Here is a 22,500-nt window from a genome sequence, read left to right as displayed (position 1 = left end):
ATTTTGAAGTGCAATATCAGATATCTTCACAAGTATTTACCGAGCAATAAATACGTCAAAAGCTTTTGCGATCTTTATAACGTCATAACGTTGGTTACTGCCATTTTCATCTGCATGCCTCCTTCCTTCCTGCACCATTAAAACACAAGACTTTCACCTATTCTGTAACAACTTACCAATGCACGTATCTTTATTCTCTCTCTCTCTCTCTCTCTCTCTCTCTCTCTCTCTCTCTCTCTCTCTCTCTCTCTCTCTCCATAGATAGTAGTGTCCATATACCTATCTGCATTTGTTTGTCTACCCCTCTTTCATCTATCCTTTACTTCTTTTCCCTTTATCGTACTCCTATCTCTTACTTTTTTTTCTCTTCCAGAGTTCCTACTTATAATACTTTCACACACGCACACACACAGACATAAAAAAAAACTCATTCACGTTATAAAAGAAAGCAAACACAGGTGCAAAATAACCAAAATAAAATTCAGATTTATTGAAGAAGAGAGAGAGAGAGAGAGAGAGAGAGAGAGAGAGAGAGAGAGAGAGAGAGAGAGAGAGAGAGAGAGAGAGAGAGAGAGAGAGAGAGAATCTATAACAGGGAAGATGGCAACAAGTTTATTCAAAAGGTTTTATTAATCCAGATAATCTCTACATAAATTTATGCACACACACACACACACACACACACACACACACACACACACACACACACACACACACACACACACACACACACACACACACACACACACACACACACACACACACACACACACACACATACGCCTTTTACTGACCAAGAGGCAAACTTGTATAACAAACTTACAAACAAAGCAACAGACGAACGTACAGTGATGACTTAAATCAAAACAAATGTAATATATATATATATATATATATATATATATATATATATATATATATATATATATATATATATATATATATATATATATATATATATATATATATATATATATATATATATATATATATATATATATATATATATATATATATATATATATATATATATATATATATATATATATATATATATATATATATATATATATATATATATATGATACACGAGCATGGATGAGATACATATACAGATGCAATATCTTTGTTATATATATATATATATATATATATATATATATATATATATATATATATATATATATATATATATATATATATATATATATATATATATATATATATATATATATATATATATATATATATATATATATATATATATATATATATATATATATATATATATATATATATATATATATATATATATATATATATATATATATATATATATATATATATATATATATATATATATATATATATATATATATATATATATATATATATATATATATATATATATATATATATATATATATATATATATATATATATATATATATATATATATATATATATATATATATATATATATATATATATATATATATATATATATAACAAAGATATTGCAATTTCCATGTATATGTATCTCATCCATGCTCGTGTATCAGTTTTAGGTGTTGGTTTCGATGCTGCATTATTCATTACGGTATTCCTTATAACGATTAGTAAGTGCGTAGATGAGGGGTCCAGCGTTCCAGATAAAGAACCATTACGTAAAATGACCTTACATAATAGAGTAAATGATAAGACGTTCAGATCACACGAGGGAAAGAGAAATTCTACTGATAAGGGAAACAAGAAATATTATTTTCGGTATTTTTTAAATGGCAGCTGTTTTTTTTTTCTTTTCTTTTTTCTCTTTTAATATAGATAACATCACATATTTAATTCAGTATACTTTTTTATACTAACGAGTTAAAAGGACAAACTAATTCTGTATTTTCAAAGATCCCAAGCGTACTCTGGCAGCAGGTTTATTCATTTCTCTCTTCTGATATCTATCTGATAACCTCATGAGTTTCATTTCTGCATACATCATTTTAACTTATCTAACATAAGAACATTAAAGAGGCCACGAGAAGACGCCAGGCCTTCAAGTGGCAGCCCTGTACGAAACATACCTCATTACTTTCAAATAACATCCTTAAAACAGAGGGAACATACAATACAAGGCGGAAGGGAGTGTGGCAGATTACTCGACATTTTGACCAAGGGGTGAACAGTATTCTCTACCTCCTAACGGCTTCCTTCTTTTTGCATTTTTTTTTTAGTTTTGCTAATCTAATGACACATAAAAGTAGTTTCATTCATAAGACTGTAAAAGGACATGGATGACATTTGTAACACCCTTTTGAGCTCTTAACTGCTCTCTACATTAGTTGGTGCTGCAGAGATCACATCTTCTTCTTGTGGATGAGTTTGATGGGCAACTTGTTCATTTTGTGCTTCTTGATTCTCGCCCTCTTCGGTTTCAACATCTAGAGGCAAGACGTCTACAGTTTTCTCCTCCTCTTGTCCTTCCACCACGATTTGCTTGGCCTTCGCAGCCTCTTCTTCCTCCCTTTCCTGCTTACTGTTCTCCTTCGCTCCCTTGTTCTTCTTCACAGTGGCTTTAGTTGCTTCCTTGGTATCTGTGGAGGTCGCTGGTGGAGCCCAAGCGAAGGTTCGAACATTTTTATCACACAGTGTAGTCGGTCAGCAGAAAGCAGAAGAGTGTCAGTAGAGTGTTAGCTGAACATATTCAGAGCCAAGGATATCAGCCTTAGCGATACAAGCACACACGACAGGCACAATAGGATATCAGCAACAGTGTTAAGACGTCCGGTGTACCGGAAGCTGATATTTGAGCGGGAGTACCAGGATAGCAGAGGATGTAATACTAGCGTACAGAAAAAAAAATATATGTATAGTGTTGAAGAACCGTAACAGCACTTCCAGGAGAGAATGTTATCTTATCTCCTCTTGTGAAAACACAAACTACAGTGTAACAAAAATAAGCTATGATAAGATTGCGGATTATGTGCCAGAGGAAGGCCAATAAACTATGTTGTCACCAGAAGGGAAGCTGAGCCAATACTCGTAAAATGGTTTCCTTTACCGAAAGTAAGCTTGAAGAACATGTGCAGGACAAAAGCCACAAAAATCAGTAACTCAAGTGAAGTTGATCCAGTACTCGTCAATACTCTCCTTCGGTGAATGCCGATTCCTAGAACATCCATGTGTGCTCTGCCTCGAAGGCCATGCAGTAGTGGACGCATGTTGATGATTGATTAGATAAAATAGCAGAAGCCTAAAAAATAAACAAGGAAATATACACCACCGATCAACACCAGAAAGAAGCACAAACAGTCGCAACATGCAAAGATGGAAGATTACGTTACGCCATCAAACGCAAACAACACACACACACACAAAAAAAAAGAAACATGCAAATAAGATTAAATATGCTACAATAAGCAAAGCCAAATAAATGCTTCAATTTAAGGCGTCATAGTTAGCGTGATTGGAGCAAGAAGTGGAAGATAAAACAACAAAAACATCAAACGAGAGAGCACAAGCGCAAGAACAGTGATGAAAGCAAAGTGACGGAATGCGCATAATTTCGAGAGATGACTGCCACAAAGATGAAAAATTCAAGTACAGATGATAGATGCTTTGAGGACCCAACACCAGTAATGCAAAGAGATATATGTTTATACTAAATAACTGTACAAAAAAAAGGGGGGAGAGAAAATAACAAAAGCTTCCCAAGTAATGAAAAATGACACTATTTGAACATGGAACTGGTGTGAAAAAGGAAGAATTTTAAGAGAATGTTGTATAAAAATGGATATAGAGTTAATTCACATACAAAATGCAACCTCACTCCCCCCCCCACACACACACACCTAGAGCTACAATATAAAGTAGAAAGAGAGATAAAAAATTAAGCAATATCAAGCAGCAATGTACCTGGCCTCCCTTAGCTGGCGTGAACAGTGACCCACAGACAATAGCGAGGAAAGAAGAGAAACCCACACTCCATCAACTTCTATGAGACAGCACAAAGTTATAAAGGCCAAGAAGTGTGGCTTGATAGAAGAGAGAGAAAAACGTCTCACCACAAAACACCACAACACACCCTGCAGCGCAACATAACACCTCCCATCCCTCCACAGCCCAGCACAGCACACCTCCAGCCCCGCACACGTGTCTCCGCAGCCCAGTTCACCACGCAGTATGTACAGCACTCAAGGCATGCCAGGGTTAGTGAGCAGTTTTGCCTTCAAGGAGGGAACAACACATACTGGAGTTAGAACAGTCAGCCTTGAATAGACATACATAGAAGAAAGTTTTTAAGAAGCAAGATGAAAAATGCATCAGTGTAGTATATCTGTAAACCAAATTTTACGCTACTTTCATCTAATTTAGTTTTGATGTACAGTCGAAATAAAGGATTACGTTATTTTTTTTTCTCTCGATAAAAGCATTATGTATGAGCATACAATACATGTAACTACTTTGAATAACTACACAGATAAAAAAAAAGAATTAAAGTTACTACGTTGGGTTAATAAACGAGTATCACAACACAGACAAAGAAGTCACAACGCTATCCTTTACGGTCAATTAAGAGAAAATGCAAAATTTCAATGGCTAACTCAAAGAAAACGGCAGCTTCCCGTCTTGGTACTCACGCTTGGGCTTAACGCACAGCTTGCCGCACTCCCCGACCATGCAGCACTTGGTGGGTCCCGGGCAGCCCTGGTCATCTTTGCACTGGTCCATGCGCATCATGCATCTGATGCCATAACCCTTGGGAGACTCACACAAACCAGGCTTTTCTGTGGGAGAGAGGCAAAGGTGTGGGTGAGGGCAGAGGGTGGAAATAAATGACTCTCCACCAGTGTTTGCAATAACTTCTAAAATGTGGATCGATAAAAGTCTCACGAAAGTCTTGAAACGAATAATTACAAGTATATGAGGGGAGTAGAGAGAGCATCACTTGACACAAAATGATCAGATCAGCACAAAACAGTCTAAAAAAAAAAAAAAAAAAATAGCAACGTGATCTGCCCACAAACTTTCATCTCTTATCTTATTTAATTTTTCTTTTATTTTCTTTTCATACAATCTAAACTTTTTACCATTCATCATCTTTATATAAAAAAGTAAGTATCACTTGACACAACAATTGAAGACATTTTGATTATAGTGAGAAATGAACTTCGGCGAGAGATAATAAAAATAATAATAATAATAATAATAATAATAATAATAATAATAATAATAATAATAATAATAAAATAATAATAATAATAATGAAAGCCAGACAATGGAGTCACCAAGGCAGACAATGAGATAAATATTAAGGCGTAGTATAGAAAGTGAGGGGAGGCAATTAGATGTGGACGTGACAGAGGCGATCGACAGGAGTGTTTGGGAGGCAAAGAGGAGGAGGAGGAGGAGGAGGAGGAGGAGGAGAGGTAACACACTGTAATCCCACCGCGCAAAGAAAGAAGGTACAAAATTTAGGTACAGTTGAACAGCGTAAAGAAAGTTAACATGGGGGAGGAAGATAATAGCAAGATGGCATGAAATTATTGTGGTTGTGGAATGAGGACTGAGTTAGAGATGAGGAATAAGAGAGGAGAGAGAGATGATGTCTGTCGGTTTTCGAGATGAACTGAATTGCACACAGAGAAAGTATAGTTATTTTTTCTTTTCTTTTCCTTTCTTTCTCACGTGCCTGCAGAGGAGACTGGTTAAGGGCTACAGACTTAAAGCAAACAATACACAAGTGAGTAAAGGATAAATGAAAACAAATCATTAAACTATCACTTACAATAAATAGATAGATAAATGAGTGAATGAATAAACTAATGAATGAGAAATAAATGAAGATAAAAAGTAACCAATTTATACACAAGATTCTGGAACTGTCTTGTTACATCCATCTTGGAATACCTTAATTAAGTGTTAGGAAGGCAAAACGAGACAAAGAAAAAGAGAAAAACTGAAAGAAACAATAAAAAAAAAAATTGAATAAACTAAGGTGTGTGGCGCCACTCCGGATACATAACAGATGGATGCCAATGTCAAAAAAAAAATAATAATAAATAAATAAATAAATAAATAAATAAAATAATAAAAATGGATGCCATATCAAGAAAAGGCGCGGGCGTACCAGGGGCCTCAGTTTGTGGGCTGGAGGTGGCAGGAGCTTGAGTGGGCGCCGCTAGCCACCCATTCACGCCCACCCGACGCTCCTCTTCATCCTCCTCTTCTTCCCTGGTCTCTGGTTCCGAGGGTGTAGATGAGGTGGAGGTGGTGGTGATGGGCGTGGTGGTGGGCGTGTCCTCAGGGGTCTGAAGGGTGGTTAGGGTCCTGGTGACACCTGCCGACGCTGCTGCCACCTAATGAAGAAGAAAAGAGTTAGTTATATTAGGTTAGGTTAGGTTAGATTAGGTTAGGCTTGGTTAGGTTAGGTTAGGTTAGATGGGGTTGGAATGGTTTGGGTTAGGTTTGGTTGGGTTAGGCTAGGTTAGGTTAGGTTAGGTTAGGTTAGTTTGAATTAGGTTATAATAAGGTTATAATAGGTTAGGTTAGGTTAGATTAGGTTAAGTTAGGTTAAGTTAGGTTAGGTTAGTTTAGGTTAAGTTAGGTTAGGTTAGGTTCTGCCGCAATCTAGTGAGAAAGAAAGCGTTAGTGAAGTCAAGTTAAATTCGAGTGATACTTCCTGTCCATAGATGGTTAAATTAGGTTAGGTAAGGTTAGATTCTGGTGAGCCCTACCAACGCCTCTGACACCTGGTGAGAGAGAAGCGTTATAAGGTTATGGTTATGTTAGTTCCTGGTGATTCTTGGTGAGGAAGGAAGGGATTAGTGAGGGCAGAGGAAATCGTGAGAGCTTTTGTACACTTATTGTTATTCTTTTGTTTGTGGGTACTTTCCGCGATTTCCTTTGTTGTCACCGTGTTTTTTCTTAGTCCTCTGCTTTTATTATCATTTCGCTCTCTCTCTCTCTCTCTCTCTCTCTCTCTCTCTCTCTCTCTCTCTCTCTCTCTCTCTCTCTCTCTCTCTCTCTCTCTCAAATTGTCATTCTCGTGTTATTGTTTTTGTCACTGTTCTTTTCTTCTTCTGTTATTATCATTAGTAGTAGTTGTCGTAGTAGTAATAGTAGTAGTAGTAGTAGTTGTCTTTGTTGTTGTAATTGTTATTGTTGTTGTTGTAGCACCAGTAATTGTAATAGTATAGTAGTAGTAGTAGTAGTAGTTCAAACATGATCAGTATTATCATTATCGTTACATCAATGCTATCATATCATATTATTCCCGTAAAACAAAGAAAGAAAAATAAAATACGTAGAGAAAAGAATAAAGATAAAATAAATCGTAAACCACATTCGGTCTACAACCAAACTAAAATTGTACACCATGGAGGAGAAAGTGATGGTGACGATAATGGCAACGAGGAGGAGAGGGAAGGAAAAAGTAATGGGAGAGTAGGGGGAGGATGATTCATGATAATCTTCCCTTCCTGTACCACTAAGGGAGGGTGAAATAAAGGCAGAGGGAGATACTGAGTCATTTCCCACCCCTGTCATCTGAAAAAATCTGTGTCAGTAGGCGTGGTGGTGGTGGTGGTGGTGGTGGTGGTAACGGTGGTGGTGTAATAATTCCCAAGTGAAAGGACGAAAGTTATCAATCCTAAAAAATAATTGCTGATATCTTGTCTTCTACCTTTTCATGTCGAAATACTAAACTCTCTCTCTCTCTCTCTCTCTCTCTCTCTCTCTCTCTCTCTCTCTCTCTCTCTCTCTCTCTCTCTCTCTCTCTCTCTCCACGCATTCCACTGATAGACATCTTAAATTCATTGAGTCCCTTCTTACACTATCCTGACCCACTCCTGTTTTTTTTTTCTTGCTGTTCCTCCTTCTTTCTAATTCGTGTGTATGTGTGTGTGTGTGTGTGTGTGTGTGTGTGTGTGTGTGTGTGTGTGTGTGTGTGTGTGTGTGTGTGTGTGTATTTACCTAGTTGTAGTTTTACAGGGCCTGGGCTTTATGCTCGTGTGGCCCCGTCTCCATATCTACACTTATCCAATCTTACTTTAAAAGTATGCACACTCGTTCCAGACACTACTTCTTCATTTAAACTGTTCCACGTCTCAATACATCTTTGCGGGAAACTATATTTTTTAATATCTCTCCGACATCTTCCTTTTCTCAGCTTTTTACTATGCGATCTTGTTCTTCGAATGTCATATTCTTCTCTCAGGATCAGTTTCTCATTATCAACTTGATCCATGCCGTTGATCAACTTATAAACTTGTATCAGGTCTCCTCTCTCCCTTCTTTGTTCCAGAGTTGGTAGATCCATAGCCTTTAGTCTCTCCTCATATGTCATCCCTTCAAATTCTGGAACCATTCTTGTAGCCATTTTTTGTAGTCTCTCCAACTTCCTTATGTGTTTCTTTTTATGAGGGGTCCACACTAATTCTGCATATTCCAATCTGGGTCTTATTATAGTACTTATCAATTTCTTCATCATTTCTTTGTCCATGTAGTGTGTGTGTGTGTGTGTGTGTGTGTGTGTGTGTGTGTGTGTGTGTGTGTGTGTGTGTGTGTGTGTGTGTGTGTGTGTGTGTGTGTGTGTGTGTGTGTTTCCTCCTTTCTAATTCCAGTGTGTGTGTGTGTGTGTGTGTGTGTGTGTGTGTGTGTGTGTGTGTGTGTGTGTGTGAGTGTTTTAGCTTTCTTTTAGTAAATTTTGCAGTGACAATAAATAAGCAACATAAAAAGGAACGAAAAAACAACAACACAGGATGAAAATGAAGAAAAGAAAGAGAAGAGATAAGGAAAAAATACATAAATATGGAAACTAAGAAATAAAAAATAAAAATAAAAATAAAAATACAATACAAAGAAGAATCTCTTTTTCTCTCTCTCTCTCTCTCTCTCTCTCTCTCTCTCTCTCTCTCTCTCTCTCTCTCTCTCTCTCTCTCTCTCTCTCTCTCTCTCTCTCTCTCTCTCTCTCTCTCTCTCTCTCTCTCTCTCTCTCTCTCTCTCTCTCTCTCTCTCTCTCTCTCTCTCTCTCTCAGAATATACCCCGTGGCAGCCTTTCTCTCCTTTCCCTCTTACCAGGTGAAAGCAAAACGTACCCTTGAGGAGGAGGAGGAGAAGGAGGAGGAGGAGGAGGAGGAGGAGGAGGAGGAGGAGGAGGAGGAGGAGGAGGAGGAGGAGGAGGAAGAATTGGAGGAGGAGAAGGACGAAGAGTCAAATGATAAGAAAAGTCATCCCAAACACTTTTAGAGAGAGAGAGAGAGAGAGAGAGAGAGAGAGAGAGAGAGGACATTATATCAAATCTGTACAAGAAAAGAATAACAAGAAGAACAGCAAACTGACTCAGGAAGTGAAACTGAAGCCATGAAACCTCACAACATTGGCGACAAAAAAGAGAAAGGAAGTAAAAAAAAAAAAATGAGAAAAAAAGTAAGGAAAGGAATGTCAATTTTCTCTTTAGCCCGGCCGGATTTTAAGGGTATGTGGGGCAGGACGGGTCTCTCTCTCTCTCTCTCTCTCTCTCTCTCTCTCTTTGAATACTCGTAACAGTAGTAGTAGTAGTAGTAGTAGTGGTGGTGGTAGCAGTAGTGGTAGGTAGTAGTAGTAATAGTAGTAGTAGTAGTAGTAGTAGTTGTTGCTGTAATGGTGGTGGTGGTGGTGGTAGCAATAGTAGTACTCAGTAGTAGTAGTAGTAGTAGTAGTAGTAGTGCGTAGTTATAGTAGTAGTAGAAGTAGTAGTATGAGCAGTAGTAGTAGTAGTAGTAGTAGTAGTAGTAGTAGTAGTAGTAGTAGTAACTGTAATATCAACAGAAATACTAGTGGAGTAATGTAACCTAACATAACATGAAAGAAAAAAAAAAGCGGGTACAACTCTCCCGGTGTTTGCCTAGGATCAGCAGGAAAGAGGGTGCGCGTACAGTGTGCAGGCATTGTGGCGCCGTGTCATTGAAGGTGACTCCCTAAATCCCACTGCCTTACATACGTCGAGTTGTGAAAGTGAAGCACACCAAACAAGGAAAAAGAAAGCACGTATGAATGGAAAAGGAATCTCAAAAGAACACAAAGGAACAGCAAATACCAGCGCACCTGATGTCTGTTGCCCCCTACGAGACTGTTGGTGTGAGGACGTGCGAGAGAAGGTGGATATCAAGGAGAAAGTTGATGTGATTTTTCCTTCCATAGTGGTCGCATGTTACCGCTGTCGAGCACTGTCATAGCCGGGAGATGTAGTTAAAAGTCCTATTTAGAAAGTGAAGTGGAATGCTGCTGTAGTAAGAAAGTACAGCAGAGGGGCAGAAAAAAAGTATCGTGAAAGAAATACAGTTGTCAGTCATGATGTAGAAGGTGAAGGAAGTTGTTGAAAAGTATATGTTAAAGAAAGTGTCGTGTATTTTATGGTTATTTGGTAACACATGTAGTGGGTATATGTAATAAATAGCTATACCAAAGAGAGAAAAAAAATACATAAGCTTGTGTGAGTGTTTCTTTTATTATTACTATTTTCACTATTTATATTATCATTATCATCAAAACACGTAGTGGGTATATGTAATAAATAACTATACCAAAGAGAAAAAATATATATAAGCTTGTGTGAGTGTTGCTTTTATTATTACTATTTTCACTATTTATATTAACATTATTATCATTATTATTATCATTATTCAGGAACAGCAGATCATACTAGCAACATTTTATACGAAGTTGACCATATATAGAAGAAAAAAAAAAAAAGAGAAAATCCCAACATCAGAAGGATACTGTGTAAAGTAAGTAGGACATCTATGCTGCGGTGCGTCAGATTCAGTGAGTCAGTCTTACTATCCACTGTTGTGAAAGCACTGGACAGAGGTGAGGCAGGGTCGAGTCCAGCACCAAGCATCGCCAGAAAGTCCTGCCCACACCCACGCTGACATCACCACTCTCACTACTCCTCCATCTCACTTTGCTGCCTCAAATTTCTCTCTTGCACTTCCTCACAAAAATTTCACCTCCACTAACCGCTTCCACTGACCTCCATCCCTACCATTCCCATCCCATCTGTGCCTTCCATCCTGCCCTCAGCCACAATCTCTTCCATCCATAACCATTCCCATCCCATCTGTGCCTTCCATCCTGTCCTCACCCACAATCTCTTCACCTGCTAGAGTCACCGCCTTCATCATTTCATTCCTTTCTGTTAGTTCATCTTCTTCCAATAGAGGGATTCAAGTAATGGTTAAGATCGAGATGACAAACTATAGCTTTTCCTTTATTTATGTGTTTGTTAATAACATCAATAGTGTAAGATTGTTTTTCAGTATGTGTTCAGGTGCTTATACAGTGTTCCTTCCTTTACCGGAAAATAATGATGGTAATAGTAATAATAACAATAACAATAATGATAATGATGATGATGATGATAATAATAATAATAATAATAATAATAATATTAATAATGATGATGTAGGTGAAAAATGCGATGAGGAAGACGATGAAAGAAAATAGGAGAAAAAAGAAAAAAAAAAAAAAAGAAGGAAAAAGGAAAGAAGAAGGAAAAAGAAAAATTATATGGAAAAAAAAGATGGAAGAAGAAGAAGAAGAAGAAGAAGAAGAAGAAGAAGAAAAAAGAAGGAAAAAGAAAGAAGGAAAGAAGCAAGAAAAGAAGGAAAAAAAGAAGGAAAAAGAAAAAGATGGAAAAAAGAAAAGAAAAAAGAACAAGAAGGAAAAAGATGATGATGAAGATGATGAACGAGATTAGGATGACGATAACAAAGAAGAAGACAGAATGACAAATGAAATGTGACAAATGAAAAAAAAAATAGAATAAGATAAAATGAAAGACAAAATAAAGAGTTAAACGGAAAATTCCTCTTTAGACTGATAACTCGCTTTCTTTAGGTTATAAGTCCCACAGAAGGTAGACCCTCTCATCCATGCCAAAAGTGCCATTCAAAAAAGATGCAGAAACAGAAATAAAAAAATCAATAGTAGGTTAACCTCCTTCAGTACCATGACGCGTTTTCACATTCATTCTGGTTATTATTGGGCGATTTTATACAGCTTCAGAATCTTATGTGGGGATTATACTAGTAAAGACTGGCCATCAATCTTCTGACCTCCATAGACTCTTTCTAATGTAAATAAAATCGCCCAAATCTGAAGGTAGAACTGCTTTCCAGTACTAAAGAAGTTGATAGTGCACGAGGAAATAACTGGTACTCATTTTGCAAATGTACTCATCTCTCTCTCTCTCTCTCTCTCTCTCTCTCTCTCTCTCTCTCTCTCTCTCTCTCTCTCTCTCTCTCTCTCTCTCTCATTTTCCTATCAGCTTCAAATGTTTCACCACACGTAGAGTCTCCCCCGGCCAAACTACAACCGGTCTTGCAGGAGTGTTGTCTGTCCACATCGTTTCATTAAATATTTCAGACAAGATCCCGGACGCTGCGGTCTGTTTATGTAAGGCGCCATTAGACTACAACATTTCTTCTTGAGACACTGAAGACATGGATGAATCAGATTGCTAGAAAGTGCATTTAATAAACGATCATATACGTAACAGTTATATCATATCTATTATATACATTATGTTCTCTCGCATACATACACTTTCTTCTTACTTTCTTCGTACTTTCTTTCACTCATTTATTCCATGTAAAAAATTGTGTGCTTGTATTATCTCTCCAAGAACAATGAAGGATTACTATCTATATTTAATTATAGTTTTATCTTTTCAACAAAAATTTCAAGTCAGGTTCTTCAATGATTATATACTTCATGTTTCAAAGACTTTCTCTTGTATTTTTTTCTGATATTTTTTTCGTATAGACTTTCGTGCGACTCCTGTATATGCAACACGAAATATGAATTAACGAATAAATGTTTACAAAAAGATCAGGAAACATGTGAAGACGTGCACGTTAAATAGCAAAACACACACACACACACACACACACACACACACACACACACACACACACACACACACACACACACACACACACAATGAACAAACAAAAACATCACCACCAACACCATTACTTTAGCACCTTCCGGTATGCTCATCATAACATCCGCCACCACACACTGACTTAGTATTGTTCCAGACATTCCTCCGCGGCGCACGCAGGGAGGCACTGTCATTGGCTGTTATTGTGTGAGAGGAACGAAGATTGCAACTTTCCTGACCAGACGACTCGTGTTATTTTTTTGTTATGCTTCATGTTTGTAAACGGTAAAAGAAATTCCTCAACACACACACACACACACACACACACACACACACACACCGGTAGCTCAGTGGTTAGAGCGCTGGCTTCACAAGCCAGAAGACCGGTGTTCGATTCCCCGGCCGGGTGGAGATATTTGGGTGTGTCTTCTTTCACGTGTAGCCCCTGTTCACCTAGCAGTGAGTAGGTACGGGATGTAAATCGAGGAGTTGTGACATTGTTGTCCCGGTGTGTGGTGTGTGCCTGGTCTCAGGCCTATCCGAAAATCGGAAATAATGAGCTCTGAGCTCGCTCCTTAGGATAACGTCTGGTTGTCTCGTCAGAGACTGCAGCAGATCAAACAGTGAAACACACACACACAGACCGATAATTCACAATCTAATAATTTCTACATCAACTCGCTCCTATCTGTATAATTACATACAATTTTTATTAATTAGCAACTTTCTATACTATTTTTACACAAGAGATTATCTATTTTCCTGGAAGAGATTAATTGTTGTTGTTTTTGCTGTTGTTGTTGCTGTTGTACCTAATAGTATGTAGTAGTAGTAGTAGTAGTAGTAGTAGTAGTAGTAGTAGTAGCAGTAGTAGTAGTAGTAGTAGTAGTAGTAGTAGTAGTAGTAGTAGTAGTAGTAGTAGTAGTAGTAGTAGCAGTAGTAGTAGTAGTAGTAGTAGTAGTAGTAGTAGTAGTAGTAGTAGCAGTAGCGTTCATTAATTATTATCATTATCAACATTATTACTATTGTTACTATTATTACATTCATCATCAACATTAGTATCATCGGGCATTGTAGAGTGAGTTTCCTGGCCGCGTGTCTCCCCTGAGGGTCTCGTAAAGTTTCTCTTGACTGTAAACCAGAGGAAATAATGACAGTCAGGGAAACCTTATAGAAACATAGGGCGTGACTTGCTGTTTTGAAGAGCTGCAGCGGCCCGCCATCTGGCTGTCAGTATAGCACGGGAGGAGGAGGAGGAGGAGGAGGCGGGGTAGGAGAAGAGAGGAGGAGGAGGAGGAGGAGGATGTTATGGTGAAGTAACAGCAGATTATCCATTTTATCTCTCTCTCGTCTTCATCAGTAACAACCTTTCTCTTCTCTTCTGTGTGTGTGTGTGTGTGTGTGTGTGTGTGTGTGTGTGTGTGTGTGTGTGTGTGTTACAAGACATACAAATTAATACTAGTTTTGCATTTGATCCGAGCTGTGTAATCTTACTTTGAAACAATTCCCTTCAGCGCAGCGTTTGCAAATATCAGTGTCTTGTTTATGGAAGTTTTGGTCTATTTTACTCTTATTTAACAAGAATAAGTGTAAGCTGACAATATGAGCACACACACACACACACACACATAGAGTGGGAGAAAGCCTAATATATCTCTCTCTCTCTCTCTCTCTCTCTCTCTCTCTGGCCAATTACCTTACACGTCCATACATGACAGAACTGCCTGTAATACACCACCGCACTCTCTCCTGCCGATCCCCTTATAAGGCATCCCACCACCATTCAAGCCATTCTTTCCTTTTTCTTTTCATCTATATTAGTATTTTGTATCCCGCAAACCAACACTTACTCGCATGACTAGCTGAACGATTTAGTCTCGCTTTTAACTTCTGCTAACTTCTGCTCCACACTTCCACTACATTGAAAAGTCTATTATTGAAGTTACACAGACTTTAATCCCTTCAGTACTGGGACGCATTTTTATCATGAATATTTGGTGTGATTAGACGATTTTATTGACATTAGGAAGGGTTTATGGAGGTCAGAAGATAAATGGACAGAGTCTTCACTATTTTTAATCCTCACATAAGTTTCTGAAACTATATAAAATTGCCAAATAGTAAACAGAATAAATATGAAAACACGTCTTGGTATTGAGGGAATTAAAGCGTGTTTTTTTATGGTTATAGAGATGGGTTGATAAATTTCTACATTGTTAACACGTGAAAAATCTTGAAAATCTGACTAATTATCTGTTCGGTCTTTGAAAACATTTGTGATGAGAGAATACCTACGAATAGAGGGATTTAAAATACAAGCCTATGTTATGTTAGTCTATATGGGACATACACCTTATGATACTAGTAAGTGAAGTAAGAGGCACTATTTCTGTTCGAGTAATGCGTTGTTGCTTCAAGGAAACTAATTTTTATTGTTGCTGTTACTATTATTATCATCATTACTATTATCACTATCATTATTATCATTATCATTATCAGTAGTAGTAATAGTAATAGTAATAGTAGTAGTAGTAGTAGTAGTAGTAGTAGTAGTAGTAGTAGTAGTAGTAGTAGTAGTAGTAGTAGTAGTAGTAGTAGTAGTAGTAGTAGTAGTAGTAGTAGTATAAAGAAGTATGTACATATATCGGATTATAAGAAAAGAAAATAGGTAAGGTAAGTTATAAGAAGTCAACTGACCCACACGTGGCAGTCCATAAAGGAACAACAACATACCTATCATACCTATCCACATTAGTTCTTGTTCTCTCTCTCTCTCTCTCTCTCTCTCTCTCTCTCTCTCATCGTGTGTGTGTGTGTGTGTGTGTGTGTGTGTGTGTGTGTGTGTAAATCAATGAAATTAATAATATTAACTCCCTTAAGTGCAATGAATGAGCATAATCTTAATGTTTACTATTCTTCCTTATTCTCTGGTAGAATTCATTGGTATATTGATCAGCTGAAAGTTACAGAGAAATCACGAATAACACACACACACACACACACACACATTTATAACACACCATACAGAAGAAAGTTTAACCTCTGGTGGTTCTCTTATCTCCCATCGCCTTTCTCTTGTCAAATTAATCTCCTCCGGCTGCTCTTTATTCTAACTAACTGTCTCATCTCTTGTTTATTGTATGGGTGAAAAAATACAATTGCTATTCCTCTCCTCATCTCATCGCTTTCTCTCTGTTGTTTCTCTCTTCTTTACTCGTTTTCTCTGCTGTTCCTTCTCTTCACATCCTTTCTTCTGGCATTTCTCTTTTCTTGGTTGTTTCTCTTTACTCTTTTACCTTTATTCCTTTCCTATGCAATCTTTCACTTTCTCGTCCCTATCTTTTCTTTCTATTGTTTCTTTCCTTTCTAATCTTTCTCTTCAGTTTCTCTCCTTACTCCTTCCTTCTGCTGTTTCTTCCCTCTATACTGCGCTTGTTATCTTTTGGCGTTTCTCTCTCTCTCTCTTCTGACCTCCTTCCCTTTACTGTTTCTTTCCCCCTAATTGTTCTTTATGATGTTTCCTCCTCAATACTTTCCTACGAGGTCTCTCTCCAACCGACTCCATTCCCTTTGATAATTATCTTTTTTTCCTTCTCTTCGCTTTCGTAGACTCTTTTCTCTCTCTCTCTCTCTCTCTCTCTCTCTCTCTCTCTCTCTCTCTCTCTCTCTCTCTCTCTCTCAAGCCTCTCTTATTCTGTTTATCTACTCCCAGTCTCATTTCCTTCACTGTTTCTTTTCTTCCTTTCCTTCTCTTCCCTTCGTTCGCCTTGTTCTCTCCTCTCAAATCTCTACTTCTACCGTTTCTCTCCTCCCCATCCCTTCCCTGAGCTCAGCCTACGTGCCACGCCAAGAGAAAGCTATACACGTGCAGTCTGCCCACCTGTACCCATACCTTCCGGGTCCATGCCTTGCTACCTGCTATAATGGTGCACTTTCCCTACTGTGCTGTACATAACCGGTTAGGGTGAATGATTATACCTATGGCTATGTATGGCCGTTTCAGTACTGTTGCCGCTGAGCTCTCTAGTCAATTGGGTTGGGCACTTTCGCCGTATATGTTAATTCACTACCAGCGTGGATTTATTGGTTGAGTGAAGGAGTGACGTGCGCTCTGCTGGTTGTGTGTTTGGTCATTTTAAGACTTTAGTTTCCTGGTTATTGTTTTATTTACATCATAAAACTATAGAAGAAAAAGAAGAAGAAGAAGAAGAAGAAGAAGGGGAGGAGGAAGAGGAGAACAAAAACTACTACTACTACTACTACTACTACTACTACTACTAACAATAATGAAGTAACTAAGAGGGTTCACTGATGTGCTGATTTACCAAAGTGGCGGTTAAGTGCACAGAGCAAGTGGTAAGGTGGCCGTCCTTCCCTGTCTTACAGAGAGAAGCGAGGCACTTAAGGACTTCTCGTTACGGGGCTCAACAATTTTCCCAGCCACTCAACACCAGTTTACTCGTGTCTTTTTTCAGCCTCGTAACCCGCAAAGTGAAGCCTGTCGTGTTTCTGGTATGTTTATCTTTCCGTTAACACTCCTAACACAACGCCTAATAACTATAGCACTACGTTTGTCTGACTTTGGCTCTAAACTTTAATTTGGACTATCTTTTAAATATATTCATTCTTTCCATTAATAACGCACATTTCTGCCAAACGACTACAAACACCGCACGTTTTTTTTTTTTGTACCATGTTGGTTTTTCAAGGGAATTATGGGCTAAAGAGGATACTTTTTTGGGGTACCTTCTATCTCAAAGCCCACCCGCCAGGAAACCGTTGCTGCGAGTGAGGAAGCCTAACCTACACTCGGACCGTGGACAGGATTCGAACCCGTGTGCTTGGAGACCCCTCGGACCCCAAAGCACGCATGGTTCCACTCTTCTAACTTTATGCTTCTAACCATATTGAATTTTCTTACTATGCTGAGAAAGAACTATATTATCGAACTCCTAAGTGCGTTCATCCTTTCCACAAGTATCTGTTAACACAACACAACCATCAGAAACACTTTACTCTCTCGCCACGACAATTTTCAAAAGCCACAGAGATGATTCGCCAGATTCTCAAGGGTGTTTCTCCTTTTGATAATACATAAACCTAGAACTGTAGAAGAAAAAATAGAATAAACCCGTAGCTTCAAACAGAGCCCTATGAAAGTAGAGGTACATTTCAAAATATCGTAGTTAGTGGCAAGCATACACAATCACTATCGCCACTCTCATCACTATCATTACTCAAAGCTCTCATTTCCAACGCCTTTCTCTCAAGTATACCACGACATCTTGTATCCTGATAAGAAACTTTAACAATATTAACTAATAAGCTATCTGAGTACTTACTTAACAAGCTGCAGTAACTAACAAGGCGTTTAATTGACTCCATACACACGTGGTACTTACAGACACAGAATAAATATGATTTCAATGAGTGCATATAGACTAGATACATGTTATATAGATACTAACATGATGCTGAAAGAAAATATTGTGATGGTGGTGGTGTTTGTGTGTAAATGTTTTTTTTTTCTTTTCTTTTTTTAATGCTATGGCCTGTGGTGCCAGTAGGTGTACTTAGGAGTACGTATAGGAAGCGCAGTTCAGCTTCCACCCATTAGTGGCGCAGGCAATTTTATTTATAGTGGTACCCATATTAGGGCCCATATCACCACCCAAGCGCATCTTTGGTGCAACCACTTAGAACCTGGGTATCATGGTGACATGTAGGTAACTTTAAACTACTTTTTTTCTTCTTTTTTTTTACGGTAAGGCCTATAGCGCCTGTAGGCATACTTGAAGAGTGTATAGGAAGCGCTGTTCAGCTTCCGCCCATTAGTGGCGCAGGCAATTTTATTTATAGTGGTACCCATATTAGGGCCCATATCACCGCCCAAGTTCATCTTGAGTGTAACCACCTAGAACCTGGGTATCATGGTGACATGTAGGTAACTTTAAACCACTCGACAAATGGCAAAGTGTTTAAAGCTGTGCGTGGTGGGATTCGAACCTACGTGGAGATATCTCTCTCTCTCTCTCTCTCTCTCTCTCTCTCTCTCTCTCCTTCATGGGTGAACAAATATTTAGTTAACCACAACAAGTAACCTCTCTCTCTCTCTCTCTCTCTCTCTCTCTCTCTCTCTCTCTCTCTCTCGTACTACTACCACTTCTACTACTACTACTACTACTACTACTACTACTACTACTACTACTACTACTACTACAAGCGGACCACAGGACGAGCACGGTGACTGGTAGAAAGAGGTGGTGAACATAATTATTTACTGCATGTGTCGGGGTGGTGTTGGTGGTGGTGGTGGTGGTGATAATGGCGTCAGGTGGCCCGAGCCTGTCTATGGCGATGATGAGAGAGAGAGAGAGAGAGAGAGAGAGAGAGAGAGAGAGAGAGAGAGAGAGAGCATTCGGATTAGTAGTATCATGTGATCAATATCTAAAGGAGTCAGGTGTCCGGCAGTGTCTATCGAGTCACCAAAACAACGTCAAACCTTCCACTACACCTCGGGACACCGCCACCCACTGGGAATATGAGCAGGACTCGCCAAATTCAGGCCGTGAGAGAGGTGGTTGTGTCTCTAACGTTCGTGAACAGTGTGTACTTCTACCAACTGACTACACAAAATTACTTTAAAGAGTACAAACTATTCAATCTCTTCATCCCTGTCTGAATTCTTCTAAGTAACTGAAAGATGGACTGACTGACTGATTGATTGTGTGACCACCTGAGCACGTAGACGAGTTCTTTTTTTTTTTTTTTTACGTAGGGAAGAGGACCGGCCAAGGGCAAAAAAAAGAAAAGAAAAGATTGAAGAAGTGGAAAAGCGTCAGCCGAAATTGGGGAGCAAATGCCTCGATACCTCCCTCTTAAAAGAAGACAAGTCGTAGGAATTCGGAAATACAGATGCAGAGAGGGAGTGTTGAAATGAATGACCCTGCAACAACTGAATCACATCATAACCCAGAACAAAGTGAATATATAAATAGAATGGGAAAATAGGAGAAAAATGGGGGAAATATCATAACTGCAATACATACCAGAAGTGATAGGAGGAACAAACTGGCTCTCATTGTTGTTGTTGTGGTGGTGGTGGTGGTGGTGATGGTCCGGGAGACACTGAAAAATATAACAGTAATAGTTGTGTAGTAGTAGTAGTAGTAGTAGTAGTAGTAGTAGTAGTAGTAGTAATAGAAGTAGTAGTAGAAGTAGTAATAGTAGTAGTAGTAGTAGTAGTAGTAGTAGTAGTAGTAGTAGTAGTAGTAAGAGGAGAGGAGGAGGAGGAGGAGGAGGAGAAAGAGAAAAAAAGGAGCGAGTGATAGGCACATACATATAGTAGATACATCCGTGCATACAAAAACATGAAAAAAAAAATTAGAATGATGCAGAGGAGAATGAGTAAGAGGAAGAGGAGGAGGAGGAAGAAAAGAAAACAAGAAGGACGAGGAGGAGGACAAGAACAAAGCAAAAGAAATAAGGACAAGAAGAAATCAAAACAAAACCACATCACTGAGAATAACATAACTTATATAGAAGATTGAAAATAAAAGAACTAGATGAAATAGGGAAAAGAAAGCAACTGGAGAGAGAGAGAGAGAGAGAGAGAGAGAGAGAGAGAGAGAGAGTAACATCATAATATCACTTAGAGTAGCAGAACAACCGCATCACGTCATGGAGAAGCGTAACACATCGAAAGCCTCTCATTATCTACCACACCCGGAAGACTGCGTCACGGCGGCGGCCTGACTGACATCACCAACCACGCGTCACACTCTCTCTCTCTCTCTCTCTGTGCCGCCACCCACCCAATTTATTACCCATATTCCCCGTACCAACTTGCACTACATTAGACAGTCAGTCAACAGAACAAGTGAACGGGCGTGGCAGGGGAGTAGTGGAGTGTAGGGATTAGTGAGGTAAGGTGTGAAAAGAAAGCTAGACAGGAATGGATTAAGATATATGTGTATGTTAGCAGGTTGTAATGAATAAGGGCAAAGTAGGGCTGAAACGTGGGAATGTATAATGCATATCTGTTGTCTATGTGTGTATTGACTTCATCACTAAGCCAAGGGAGTCTTTCTAATTATACGTAAGATAGACAGAATTATATAGTAGTAGTAGTAGTAGGAGTAATAGTAGTAATGATAATATTAATAACAACAACAACAACAACAACAACAACGACGACGACGACGACGACAACAATAATAATAATAATAATAATAATAATAATAATAATAATAATGATAATTCTAGTAACCGTGAAACTTTCTGAAAATATCTAATTCATTTATTTGGTGGTCAAAAAAAGCAATCCACACCCGCTCTCTCTCTCTCTCTCTCTCTCTCTCTCTCTCTTTAAACACGCAAGACTAGGATTTGGTTCATAACAGATGCGTCATTCACCACATATATACATATCTGATAACACACACACACACACACACACACACACACACACACACACACACACACACACACACACACAACATTTCACACACTCCTTAGATACGCATGTTACTCATCAGCCAATGAAATATCCCTCGTGTTAATACATTCACATTCAACTGACATTACACAAGAGACACTGTTCACTTCACTGGCCTCTTCTGCATCACTACCCACGACTTGCACAACAACGCACAAAGTCATTCACGGGTACTCAGAGTAAGTGACAATGGTACCGGTACTCAACACACATTGCACAACACCACCACCAGTAGGAATTCATGATGTTCTTCGAAATTTAATGTTTGATATCGATGGCTTTGCAAGAGACTATAAGCTTTAATTTTTTTTTTTTTTTTTTTTATTTAAGTTGCAGAACAGCATTACAATTTGTTGAGGTCACACACACACACACACACACACACACACACACACACACACACACACACACACACATCTCTTTCCATAACCATTAACAGAATATAGTAAATTAAATACGCTGATGAACAGATATTGAAATTGTTATTGCTTTTGATTTTTCTTGTTTCCTATATTTTCAATCTAGCGTTGGATCTTGCACTTCATTCACACTTATTATTATATATTTTTTCACATGATTTTCTATTTAGACACATTGCTAATTGTGTCTATTCTTCATATTTGATCTGACACCTAGGTTTCTTTATAACCCAGTAATGAAAATAAAAGTACTTTTCATGTAATATTTGTATCAAGAACCAGACATTTCTTACAAGCTTACTAATTGCGTGCCGGCGTCTACACACAATAATTACCACATGTACTATATATTTCTTCCATTTATTTCACTAAAGAAATCATGGAAAGAAAAAATATGTCACGTCACTTCGTACCAGTATACTACAAAAAACACAATACAGTTGTCTTCCACTAAAATTAGAAGCAAAAAAGCAAAAACTCAGGCCACACTAACCAATCAGTAGCAACGTACGTAGGCAACCTCTCACTTTCACGTCTGCGCGCTGACTGTGCCAGCACCAGCAGGGAACCCAGGGATTCGATGACCACGTCGCCTCGTCTGCTTCGCCGTCACCTCCTTACGCATGCGCAGAGGGAGATGAGTGGTAGTGACAATGGGGTGTTAC

The 22,500-nt window shown here is 38.4% G+C and overlaps 1 protein-coding gene across 3 annotated transcripts in view; it reads right to left on the bottom strand.

Moving 5' to 3' along the window:
• Positions 1-1,768: 1,768 nt before the first annotated feature.
• LOC123520444 overlaps positions 1,769-22,500 on the bottom strand; it is a 30,074-nt gene continuing 9,342 nt past the window's right edge. For 2 of the 3 annotated variants that reach the window (XM_045282653.1, XM_045282656.1), the window contains exons 2-5: positions 19,969-20,047; positions 6,122-6,350; positions 4,632-4,778; positions 1,769-2,597 (exon numbers count right to left, since the gene is read on the bottom strand). In XM_045282653.1, coding sequence (XP_045138588.1) covers positions 2,314-2,597; positions 4,632-4,778; positions 6,122-6,350; positions 19,969-20,047 — 739 coding nt within the window. In that variant the 3' untranslated portion in view covers positions 1,769-2,313. Of the gene's footprint in view, positions 2,598-4,631; positions 4,779-6,121; positions 6,351-19,968; positions 20,048-22,328; positions 22,463-22,500 lie in introns of those variants that run through there. The other variant, XM_045282654.1, reaches the window with a different exon arrangement.

Source organism: Portunus trituberculatus, chromosome 47, assembly GCF_017591435.1.
Source record: "Portunus trituberculatus isolate SZX2019 chromosome 47, ASM1759143v1, whole genome shotgun sequence".
Taxonomy (NCBI): Eukaryota; Metazoa; Arthropoda; class Malacostraca; order Decapoda; family Portunidae; genus Portunus; species Portunus trituberculatus.
This window is presented reverse-complemented; position numbering and strand designations above follow the sequence as displayed.